The sequence below is a fragment of the Oncorhynchus gorbuscha genome, linkage group LG07 (assembly GCF_021184085.1).
Source record: "Oncorhynchus gorbuscha isolate QuinsamMale2020 ecotype Even-year linkage group LG07, OgorEven_v1.0, whole genome shotgun sequence".
NCBI classification, from domain to species: Eukaryota; Metazoa; Chordata; class Actinopteri; order Salmoniformes; family Salmonidae; genus Oncorhynchus; species Oncorhynchus gorbuscha.
Genome location: NC_060179.1, coordinates 62,424,849 through 62,437,696, shown reverse-complemented (window position 1 = coordinate 62,437,696; position 12,848 = coordinate 62,424,849). Strand labels below are relative to the sequence as shown.

The following is a 12,848-nucleotide window of genomic DNA, read 5'->3' as shown; positions in this document are numbered from 1 at the left end:
ACACATCACCCAGGGGGAGGTAGCTGGGAGGCCTGAACTGTTCTGGAATGGACCAGACTGGATTGGACCGGATCAAACCGTATGGAACTAGAGTCGATCAGACTGAACTGGATTGAACTGGACCAGATTAAACCTTGACTGAACCGGTTTTGACCACCATCCTCATAGGCCCCTTAAATAACAGTGTACACCTCCCAACCAATCGATCATCTCCCACCACAGATCATGAAAGTCTTGCGAGAGCCGCTTGTCTTGTTCAGGAGACATTTTTGAATTCAGTGAATTCCAAGACTGGTATTATTCCTTCTGCTGTCAACTGAACATTGTGTTTTTACACATTGTTGGGACCTGTCGCAGGTGTGCAAACGATATGCGTATTGGAGATCGATTCTGTGTCTTAATGAACAATTTATTGCAAAATGTTTTATAACTTCTGTTGCTCTTTTACATTGTATTTTGTATTAATTTAAGAGATATTTCATTGGAGGGTTTGCTGCAAAATGTGTCTTCTGCTTTTCATCTTTCAAATGCTTCCTGTCCCGAGAGTATTTATTGCATTTCATATTAATTGTTTGAAATAAATGAGACCCAAATCATTTTTCTATCAATAGGACTGGGGGCTCGAGTCAATCTGTATCGCTGAAACTCTCGAGTGGTGCAGCGGTCTAAGGCACTGCATCTCAGAGCTAGAGGCATCACTACAGACTCTGGTTTGATTCCAGGCTGTATCACAACAGGCCGTGATTGGGAGTCCCATAAGGCGGCCCACAATTGGCCCAGTGTTGGCCGGGGTAGGCTGTCATTGTAAATAAGAATTTGTTCTTAACTTGCCTAGTTAAATAATGGTTAAATAAATACATGCTCTAGAAATATAAAGTTAATGTCCTATTGAGCCGACATTTGCAGCGTTTACCATGAATGCAGTTTCTGCTAATGTGGGAACATGTCCTTTAAATTTCAAGCACACTGTAACACTGAACTTCCGCTATACAGATCAAATACAGCCCTGAGTGGTCAGGAGACCAAGAGGGAGTGAGAGAGACTACAGATGTGCAGTCCTTAGTTGGTCAAGTAGAGGGCAGCTCTAGTGCATTAAAATAGTGGTCTGCAGGTCAGCTGTTTGTTCACCGGCACCTGCCCAAAACTGCTAATAACCCATCTGCAACCGCCCTACTATGCTGTAGGCTACGGTCAGAGATGGCTGAACTATTTTTTTCACAGGGGTGCAGTTTTTTTTTATAGCAAATATGTTTCTGCTTATAATTACCGACATTTCGGTAGGCTATTTGTTAGTCAACTTGTCTATAATAAGACTATATACATGCTGCTTCTCTTTTGTCATTATATGTTGACCTAGAAGACTAAAATAAACCCTTGCTCACCAGAATAATTTCATAAATTGATAGAAGCATTCATTCTATCTATTGTAGTTGACATCAGTAAACTTTTCTTTGTCGTCTCTATTTCTTTCCCGAAGCAAAGACGTTTAGGGACTGGGGAGAAAATGAAATAACAAAAAATTAACAGGAAAGATTTTCTGTGTAAAATGTCCAAATTATATCAGTTTGACCATTTGTAAGGAAATAGAAAGCTGTAAAAATGAGCCAAGATGTTTCTGATAAGATTTCAGGTCGGCTTGGATACATACTTTATGTGGTTTCACAGGAGGCTGCTGAGGGGAGAAGGGTGTATGATAACACTGTGAATGGCAATTTAGGTGCCACCAACCTCCTGTGGTTGAAATACTAGGCCTATTAGCTTTTAGGATGCTAATAAAAATAGCACCTCTACAGAAGGTCCCTAACTGCAGATTCGGATTCTCTCAAGATGCTCTAAGAAATCAATCATATTTCTCCACCCCTGTTTCCGAGTCAAAATGTAGGATACATTTGAATTTGGTGTATTATTTTACTTCAAGAAATGCTTCATTCTGCAGGAGTTAATATTAAGGTTATGTGTAAGGTTATAGACCTACAGTCAGTGTCCAGATTTCAGTTTCCATTTAACCCATCTGAACAGTAGGCTACAGTTCAATTGACTTGTCCTGGTCTTGTGACTGTTGAATTTGTATGCACGCCTTGAGTGGGCTCCCGAGTGGCACAGCGGTCTAATGCACTGCATCTCAGTGGTAGAGGCGTCACTACAGACCCTTGTTTGATTCATAATAATAATATAATAATATATGCCATTTAGCAGACGCTTTTATCCAAAGCGACTTACAGTCATGTGTGCATACATTCTACGTATGGGTGGTCCCGGGGATCGAACCCACTACCCTGGCGTTTCAAGCGCCATGCTCTACCAACTGAGCTACAGAAGGACCAGCTGTGATTGGGCAACGCACAATTGGCCCAGCGTCAGCTGGGATGTTCTTTACTGACTTGCCTAGTTAAATAAAGGTTCAATCAAATGTAAAGAATCATCACACATAACATAGCCGGCACACTCCTTTACCACTTAAACAACTCTCCATTTCGCAGCTTTTATTTTATTGAATTAAACTCCGACATTATCCTTTTTGCCTCGGTGGATCGACTAACTTTTTCTGGCCGTTCCCAAAAGCATTTGGCTATTGGCTTGTAGGCTATTTGGTGGGCATACAGTTAGGCTCTAAAGCTTACGCAATACGCACTAATGCCAGATAGCCTAAAGAGAATGAATGTAAACCTCAATGTAGCCGGTAGATATACATTGCACAAGAATGATACATTTATGGATCTTTGTATGCATTGTTTCCTCATTATTCAACCTGCTCGCCACCCACCCCTCCTTCATCCACACAATAGGATGACCCTCAAACCCGCTCGCTCCGCAGATACTTTTGTATATATATATATATATATAGTGTATGTGGACACCCCTTCAAATTAGTGCGTTCATCTATTTCAGCCAACATCGAGCACACGGCCATGCAATCTCCATAGACAAACAGTGACAGTAGAATAGCCTTACTGAAGAGCTCAGTGACTTTCAATGTTGCACCGTCATAAGATGCCACCTTTCCAACAAGTCAGTTTGTCAAATTTCTGTCCTGCTAGAGCTGCCCCGGTCAATTGTAAGTGATGTTATTGTGAAGTGGAAATGTCTAGGAGCAACAAAGGCTCAGCCACAAAGTGTCAGGCTTCACCATCTGGCAATCCGACTGACGAATCTAGGTTTGGCAGATGCCAGGAGAACGCTACTTGCCCTAATGCATAATGGTTCGGGATAGGCCCCTTAGTTCCAGTGAAGGGAAATCTTAACGCTACAGCATACAATGACATCCTAGACGATTCTGTGCTTCCAATTTAGGGGCAACAGTTTGGGGAAGGCCCTTTCGGGTTTGAATGACAAGAATGAATCAGATTCAAAGTGATTCACACTACAGAATATTTTCCATTGTACTTTTCTCTTATTTTTCTTTGGCCCATAGATTATTTTTATTTGAGGATGAATTTAAGATGAAAGTTTAGTCAGTCCTCAATATTGGTACTAAGAAGCCAAATGTGACACCAAGACTTTTGTAGGATGAATATTCCTTTAGGGTGTGATTGTATGTATGATGTCCAGATGTCAATGTTGTCTACAGATATGCAGGATGTACATTTCTTAACTTTCCAACTGCAGATCTGCTTTGCTGGAGAAAACATTTCAGTTACTGTTACTGAAAGTTCATATATATACAGTAGATAAACCTAGTGCCTGTGCAATGATAGAACTACTTGAATGTTTGGGATCATGACTGAAAGGGTATTTATGGGAAATATGATTTCCTGGTCAGAAGCTATATACAGTATACGTGTTTCCATACTTCTGTCTGTGTTGATGCTTTATGTATAGACGGAGGTTTGGACACCATTAAAGGCTGTGGTTCTGACTGCAGCTAAAATGCTTATTTTTCATCTGTTCATTGTTTCTGTGGAGATTTGTTTGCAACATCGTAACGGTGCAATAAAACTAAATGTGCATTTAAACGTGTCATTTAACTTTATTAGTTACACCTGAAACGTAGAATAGGTACATTGACAAATAACGATGAGACGAGACGGGGGCAAACAAATTGGACTTGATTCCGATCCTTGTAGGCAGCACAGACACAGGAGTCATTGGCTCTTACAGAAAAGGAATATCTCAGCTGTATTTGTCTGTATGTTCAGACTACAGAGCCTGGTCAGTAACGATGTCTCTAGGCCTACTACAGTACTAATGCAGATGGCCCTCAGCGCCCCAACATGAACATGTTTACAGTTTTGTCTTTTTGTTTTGATAACCTTTCCCTAGCCCCTCACAGCCCCTGGAATGCCTCCACTATGGTTTATAAATGCATCCAAAGGATTGCTCATGAATGGAGGAAGCCCAGTCTGAGTGTACGCCCCAAATGGCACCTTATTCCCTTTATAGCACACTTATTTGGACCAGCACCCTATTGGACCTGGTTAAAAGTAGTGCACTATAAAGGGAATATGGTGCTATTTGGGATGCGTTCTGAGACAAACATCTAAGGGACAGGGACCACAGGCCTAACTAGGGTAATCATCCCCACCGCAGACAGGCGGCAGAGGAAACATCGTCATGGGAATGAGCCAGGGATCTGACCAACAGGACACCTTATCTGATCCTGATCCCACTCATTTACCCCTACACTGCCCGGATGAAGGGACCGAAGAATAGAATTGCTAAAGCCAATAGACTGGGCATAGTTCTGGAATCTGGTTCTAATTCTATGATAGAATGACTCTCCTTGTTTGATCACATGGGTAGTCAACCCAGGCCCTGGATTTGCTCCTGAAAACGGTGGTGCAATTGATTTCACTGCATCACTAATGACAGGGAATTAGTGTACTGGCATTTTAGAATAGATCTTGGGTTTTGGCAATTAGAGTAACTGGCTAATCACTTTATTTGCTAAATAATGTTGAGGGAGACCAACCAGGGTCACAAGGTCACAGCGGTCAGCGACATACAGAGAGGATATGCCATGGCTCCAAATGTAAAGACAATATATTTGATAAAGATGTGGACTGGACACTTCATTGTTTCAAGTGGGTTGACAACTGATTAAACACACCACTATTGCTGGTATGGGCCTACCTAGGCTGCCAGCAATTAGGGTATAGCTGTGCATTTTCCAAATAAAACAAAATAGCTCAAATAATTTTGTTTCAAAATGTGCCCAATTCCATGATCTAAGAATAGCTGTACGTTATTTGGACATGGACATCTCAAATGTTCACTATTATTTGCCGCTTTAAAATTGACTGGAGTGTTGACCCTTTATTTGCCCCATTAGTATCGAAGGAGTAAACACAAAATTGCATTTTTAAACTGTTCTGGTCGCATCGATAGAAGAACACAAAGGGTCTCTACAACAATTAATCTACTGGATCACAGCAGGCCACACACGGAGGCCTCGCGCCCGCGGGCTGTTTTCTCCGGTCTCCGTCGGAGAGACCAAAATGCCCCGTTAGGAGCCCTTCAGAACACACATCCCCTCTTTTAGTCACGGAAACACAATTTATGGCTATTATACAGCATTATAGATTGCATCTACAAAACTATCCTTGTTGACTAAAACGTCTGTGACACAAGGAAACCCCCCCCCCAAAAAAAAATAACTGGTTGCGGAAAAAAATCGGACAAGCACAACATACCCCAAAACAACACACACTCTTTAAAGAGTTAGGCGAAAGAAAAAAAATAGGAGAGAGAGATGGAGATGTAAGGAGGTTGTTTGTTAGTATTGGATTAGTTGTTTAAATCATGTTGGGTAGATTAGACTATAAAAAGAAACAAAACAAAACATAAAGTCAACAATCGAAATAGTCTATAGACCACCCAGATTCAAGCGAGACAGAGATTAGTCTAGCTACCAGTTGATCACGCCCCGGGTTCAGACGTTCAAGTGGACAAGCTGCGTGCGTTGGGCTGGCCAAGTCATTTGGTGCATGGCATGTCTTATCGGCGCTAGCCTAGCCTACCTGGGGACCTACCCAACAGTGAGGCAGTCGATGAGGAGGAGAGTGGGGGTTCCAAGAGATCTATTCATCACCAAGGGGGAAGGTGTACTTCATTCAGTATGCCACCACTATGAGTAGAGTGTGTTAGAGTAGAAGAACATTGACATTCTCTGTAAAGAAAACAACTACTTGGTACTATTGGTCTAAATTTGGAGGGTGGTAAAAACTGCAATTTATTTGTTAATTAGATGAAGCAGTCCTATAATAGCCAGTGTGGAAGTGTAGACATGTTTGATAACTCGCAGTATCCATATAACTGCTTCAACTATGATGGAGATGGATACCCTTCCTGCAGCACGGATGAAGACAAGAAGATGTGTCGACCCGCTTACAGGTAGAATGCTTATGATTAATATAATGGAATTATTATATTATATCATTTCTATATTTTTAAATAATGGAAGCATTATTCATGATCTAAGATATTATGTCTTTAAGATATTACATTATGTTTAGTGAGTTCTACTGGAAAAAAAATACAAAACAAATTCATATTATCTTTGTATTTTATAGACCATAATATAAATCACAAATGAATGCAATGCAAGCCATTTAAAATCTAAAACCTAAATACCAAATGTTGTTGTGTTATTTTAATCAGATGATTGTGGAATCTCAACACTATCCAAATTAAATTAGTATCATAATTAAGATTATTAGACCACTTTCCCTGAATGCAACTTTAATCAGTCTTATCGAGATATTATTGGGCAGGGTTGGGTAGGTTATTTTCTAAGTGTAATATTTTAAGGTTACTAGTTGCCTGTCCAAAATTGTAATCAGTAAAGTAACTTTTGGATTACCAAAACTCAGTGATGTAATCTGATTACTTTAAGTTGATTTATTTATTAAGGCAAATCAGTTAAGAACAAATTCTTATTTACAATGACAGCCTACTCCAGCCAAACCCAGGCCAATTGTACGCCGACCTATGGGACTCCCAATCACAGCTGGATGTGATACAGCCTGGATTTGTACCAGGTATTATAGTAATGCCTCTTGCACCGCTGTGCCACTTAGGAGCCCAAAATAGCCTGATCAGGTGGAACAAAGCTAAACATGCGCCTTCTTTCAATGCTGAATTGAATGTCATTGAGAAAACAGAAAGGTTTCATAATGTATTTTTTTTGCCAACATCCTTTCTGAATTTAAAAGTAATCCAAGAAGTAATCATCTAGTTTTTCAAAAGTATCTGTAATCTGATTATAATATTTTTGCTAGTAATGTAACTGATTGCAGTTTTTTGTCATCAGATAACATGTAATAATTTACTCCCCAACCCTGTTCTTTGGAATATCATTGTGAACAACCAAGAAATATGAATTCAAAATAAATCTTTGTACATTGTAACTCTGTCTGCCCTCTCTCTTCAGTTACATAGCGTTGATAGCCATGGCCATCCAGCAGAGTCCAGAGCACCGGGTCACCTTGTCAGGGATCTACGAGTTCATCATGAAACGCTTTCCATACTACAGGTAAGGAGCTTCACATGTCTATTCAACTGTAATTTTCTTTAAAAAGTGTCTGGATAACTTTCACAAATTCAGTTTGACAGAGTAGTGTATGTACTGTTTCCTTTATCCACTACAGGTCTAACCAGAGAGCATGGCAAAACTCCATACGACACAACCTCTCTCTCAACAGCTGCTTCATTAAGGTAAAGGACTTTTTAACATATGTTGTGTGATGATAGTTGATAACTTGATCAAGAATCATTATCAAACGGAGTAAGATACACATTTGATTACTTTCTTGGAAATAAGTTTAACTTTATATCAGTCAGAAGAAAATGAGTAAGACGATATAATTTCATCCTCGTTGATTAAATATTGTATGAAACGTTTAAAATATATTACAATAATGAGGTCACAAAGGAGACAGGGAACAGCCATACACGTTTACATGCACATTTACAAATGTACTGTATGAATGGTAAGCGAATGCGTCTTTTGCACACAGTAGCCTATAAGCAAAAAGGGTACCAGACAAAACACTGTTTCAATACAGTACTGTATGTTGCATTCACATTTGAGCGTGATCATAAATAGGCTATTATGGGTTTATTTCTACTTTCTTATTTGCGTTTCTTTTTTAAACATATATATTTTTTAGGTTCCCCGTACGGAGGGAAACGAGAAGGGGAAAGGCAACTACTGGACATTCGCCACTGGCTGTGAGTCCATGCTTGACCTCTTCGAGAACGGCAACTTTCGGCGTCGCCGGCGCCGACGCAACATGAAAATGGGTTTCAGAGAGCCTGGGGAACCTTTCCTCCCAGTAGACAATAACAAGAACAATAACATCAACAACCAACACGGCGGCTCCACCCGGCGGTCCGATCCTAACCCTAACCCCAAACCAGACTCCTTCTGCCCCATCAGCCCTGACCACAGACAAGGTCACCACACCCCCCTCAACCCAAACCAGCAGGATAAACCAGAACCGGAGATTAAATTCAGTATTGACTACATCCTCTCCACTCCCAACCCCACTCTGCCAAGCTTCAGACCTCCACGTAGTGGTACAACAGTGGCCCCCATACACGCTCTGGAGCCCCAACACCTGAACCTGCACTTCTGGACCATGTGAGTGTCATAGCCTTGCTTATAAAGAGAGATACTTCATCTGAAAGACTGGATGGTTTTTCCTCCATATCTGAATTAGGAAATTAAAAGATCCAAAGACTGCTTCCTTGTGCAAGGGGAGATTTGATTGACTTGTCCTGTAAATAAAGAATATAGAGAGGTCCAGTATTGCGCAATGGATCCTAGCTGATTATACTAAATGTACATCACTCTACACTCAAATGAAGCTTGTACCGTGTTCATAGTCTTGTCCCAAGGCATAAAGGCTTACATAAAGCTGCATTCATAAAGGAGGATGTTCTGTTATGAGGGTCTGTGAAAATAAGTTTTCACCTATATTATATCGTTACTATTTTAAGGACAGAAATAAATACACTGCGTATGCTGACTGTATGAGAAAGCTGATAAAACTGAAGGCAGGGTGACCTGTGACTTCATCATCATCATCATCATCATCATCATAACCAGTATCAATATTAAAAGATAACAATCTCAACAATTGTTTTGGTTGGTGAAAGTGTCAAAGCAATGAACAGGGTGAAGTGTACATGTCACAAGCTGGTGCTCAGCCCCGTCGATCCTTATTGTTTTAAGTCAATTATCATGGGGTTAATCAACCCAGGCCCTCTCCAAACCTCCTAATCTTTCCCCATGACCTTTTCAATTCCCCTGAGACTGACACATTCCACATTTCATCCAGACACATTAGAATACATTATATCCATATATTGGTATGAAGGAGACTAAAACATGGGGTCTACACCGCTAACATTGATTTCCCTGTTAGGAGAAGGGATATCAATCATAGCAGGGTTTCTCTTGCTTGTTTGAAGGGACAATTTTCAATTTAACCTTTATATTATGCCGTGACTGCATCATTCAGGACAGGAGGGGTTTCAACAGAACACAACAACACACTTAACATGAGTGGCATTTAATATAGCATTACACTTGCAAGGTGAGACCGAGATGTGACCCGAGTCAAATATAAGAAGGGGGCCGTGTTGCTGTAACAACAGTGCCGCAACTCCCGCCCGCCCGGCCTGACGCAATTATAATTAAACACTCCGGCATATGCTTCCTTTCAAATCCTGTGATCGATCAATGATATTAACATTCATACCTGCTTGGCCCTCCAGCCAACGTCTAGCACCACCACTGTTATGGATCAGTAGGTTTCCATTAACTAAGCTGTTGATGTAAGGTGGCGCTGTGGATGTATTTGGGTAAATTAACTTAGCATAAAGTGCTGCAAGGCTGGGTCTGCTTCTGCGTCGGGTTTGTATTGAGACACCAAAGAGAAAATACACATACAGGAGAGAAGTACTATTATTGTGTCCTAGAATGGCCTCTATTAAATGACCATTCCAAACTCAAAGTATTTGTATCATGTTGTTTGATTTATTTCTGTTGGGAAATGGTCTTCACAAAATATTTTGCATGTATCTTGAGGCTATCAATATTTTAATTGAACCTTTATGTCTTATTGAGCTAAAAACCTCTATGAGAGGGAAATTTGGTCTGGGAAAAATAATATGGAAATGTTTATAATTTTCTGTATGAGCTCACTTCTAGTTGTGGCTATTGTGTACACTCTTAGAAAAAAGGGTGCTATTGAGAATCAAAACAGGTTCTTTGGCAGTCCCGATAGGAGAACTCTTTGAAGAGCCCATTTTTGGTTCTAGGTAGAGCCCTTTGGTTCCACATGGAACCCTTTTGAAGGTTCTGCGTGGAACCTGAAAGAGTTCTACCTGGAACCAAAAAGGGTTCTTCTATGGGGACAGCCTCAAAACCCGTTTGAAACCATTTTATCTAAGAGTGTAGGTAGGTAATGTTGAAATGTGTAGCTCAGGGCAGAATGAGTGAAATGGGGAGGAGGAAATTGGGAAAGCAATGATCTGCAACATAAATAACATCTCAATCATAAACACAAATAGGTCATTTAATCTACAGCATGTGTTTTATAATTGGATTTTCATTCTTGGGAGTAATTTTGATTATGAATTTAATTATAAATATTTGTGTGCTGTTGTTGGTGTTTTAAAACCACAACAACAACATAGTATATGTTTATATATGAGGGAGGCTGTGTAATTTCACCTTACTTGACTAACAACCATGATTTCCTTGAGCTGTGGTAGGCGGGGACTGGAGAGGCGAATGTACAGTTTGTTATATGGGACATGCTCATGTACCAGAGGCCTACAATGCAAAGCAGATTGCTGGGTAATGATATCAGGCTTCTGGCTAATGAAGAGTGTTGAAATAGCCCAAGGAGACAGAAAAAGGGCTAACACGTTCACACCGATGGCTTTTGCCCTTTGAAGCCATTTGAATCCCCATGTACAAATCAAAAGGGCCAGAGGTAGATTCGGCAGGGTGGAATATTCCACAGTTCTGAAATGGGTTTTTAAATGTGTTGCGAATGAGAATATCAACACTGGATGTCAAATCAATGTCAGTTTAGACGTGTTTACAGTTAGATTATATTTACTGTAGATCTTCCAGGCCCCTGTTTGGCCCCTGCTACTGGAGACCCGTGTAGGATGTCCCTGTTAGGAACACCTAGAAGGGTGTAAGAAATGAACCAGGATATAGAAGAAATATGGAAAATAGGCCTTATTTTACACCACGACAACTCTTTTTTGATAATTTGTATGGTAACGATAGCCTTTTAGTGATAGCCTTTTAGTGATAGCCTTTTAGTGATAGCCTTTTAGTGATAGCCTTTTAGTGATAGCCTTTTAGTGATAGCCTTTTAGTGATACCCTTTTAGTGATAGCCTTTTAGTGATAGCCTTTTAGTGATAGCCTTTTAGTGATAGCCTTTTCAGTGGCACTTGGCTTCAGTGAATCTGAAATAAAATAGTGAGTTGTTTGTTACTATGTAATTATTGTAGCTTGCCATTTCTGAGTAAATTCCAAGTAAAAATGGAACTATAAAATAAAGAGTAATAGCCCTCATTTCCATTTGAACCTGCCTCATTTCATACATCCTCCAGTTACATGCCTGCTTGTCCAAGTCAGGAAGCCTTGCAGCTTTAAGTTATAGTTGAAGTCGGAAGTTTACAAAGGAGTCATTATATAGGAGTTATAGTTGAAGTCGGAAGTTTACACTTAGGTTGGAGTCATTAAAACTTGTTTTTCAACCACTTAACAAATGTCTTGTTAACAAACTATAGTTTTGACAAGTCGATTAAGACATCTACTTTGTGCATGACACAAGTAATATTTCCAACAATTGTTTACAGACACATTATTTCACTTATCCACAGTAAAACGAGTCCTATATCGACATAACCTAAAAGGCTGATCAGCAAGGAAGAAGCCACTGCTCAAAAACCGCCATAGAAAAGCCGGACTATGGTTTGCAACTGCACGTGGGGACAAAGATCCTACTTTTTGGAGAAATGTCCTCTGGTCTGATGAAACAAAAATAGATCTGTTTGGCCATAATGACCATCGTCATGTTTGGAGAAAAAAGGGGGATGCTTGCAAGCCGAAGAACACCATCCCATCCGTGAAGCACGGGGGTGACAGCATCATGTTGTGGGGGTGATTTGCTACAGGAGGGACTGGTGCACTTCACAAAATAGATGGCATCATTTGGTTGGAATGTGGATATATTGAAGCAACATCTCAAAAGACATCAGTATTTTGTTAAAGTTAAAGCTTGGTCACAAATGGGTCTTCCAAAAGGACAATGACCCCAAACATACTTCCAAAGTTGTGGCAAAACAAAGTCAAGTTATTGGAGTGGCCATCACAAAGCCCTGACCTCAATCCTATAGAAAATTTGTGGGCAGAACTGAAAAAGCATGTGCGAGCAAGGAGGCCTACAACCTAATTCACCCATCTTATTGCGGGAAGCTTTTGGAAGGCTACCGAATATGTTTGACCCAAGTTAAACAATTTAAAGGCAATGCTATCAAATACTAATTGAGTGTATGTACACTTCTAACCCATTGAGAATGTGATGAAAGAAATAAAAGCTGAAATAAATCACTCTCTACTATTAATTCTGACATTTCATATTCTTAAAATAAAGTGGTGATCCTAACTGACCTAAGACAGGGAAATTTTACAAGGATTAAATGTCAGACAAATTGTGAAAAACTGAGTTGAAATGTATTGGGCTAAGGTGTGTGTAAACTTACGACTTCAACTGTACGTCCCAAATGTCACCCTATTCCCACTGTTGTTTTTACCAGGACCCATAGGGCTCTGTTAAAAATGTATGCACAAATAGGGTGTCATTTGGGACTCAA

General features: G+C 40.2%; 2 protein-coding genes across 2 annotated transcripts in view; both read left to right on the top strand.

Moving 5' to 3' along the window:
• Window positions 1-2,205, top strand: part of fam20cb (FAM20C golgi associated secretory pathway kinase b) — a 92,420-nt gene extending 90,215 nt beyond the window's left edge. Inside the window, exon 9 of the mRNA XM_046357114.1 lies at window positions 1-2,205. This exon is cut by the window's left edge and continues 245 nt beyond it. Coding sequence (XP_046213070.1) covers window positions 1-23 — 23 coding nt within the window. The 3' untranslated portion in view covers window positions 24-2,205.
• Window positions 2,206-5,699: 3,494 nt separating this feature from the next.
• Window positions 5,700-11,702, top strand: LOC124040183 (forkhead box protein L3-like). The gene is made up of 4 exons (XM_046357113.1): window positions 5,700-6,330; window positions 7,370-7,471; window positions 7,587-7,653; window positions 8,109-11,702. The coding sequence occupies exons 1-4, from the start codon at window positions 6,185-6,187 to the stop codon at window positions 8,583-8,585; spliced, it is 792 nt and encodes a 263-aa protein (XP_046213069.1). The 5' UTR covers window positions 5,700-6,184; the 3' UTR covers window positions 8,586-11,702.
• Window positions 11,703-12,848: the final 1,146 nt, after the last annotated feature.

Bases quoted from the DNA above. Each gene is read 5' to 3' on its own strand.
- LOC124040183 (XM_046357113.1), top strand. From the start codon at position 6,185: ATGAAGCAGTCCTATAATAGCCAGTGTGGAAGTGTAGACATGTTTGAT. The intron at 7,472-7,586 runs GTAAGGAGCTTC...TATCCACTACAG, and splicing joins AAACGCTTTCCATACTACAG to GTCTAACCAGAGAGCATGGC. The intron at 7,654-8,108 runs GTAAAGGACTTT...TATATTTTTTAG, and splicing joins TCAACAGCTGCTTCATTAAG to GTTCCCCGTACGGAGGGAAA.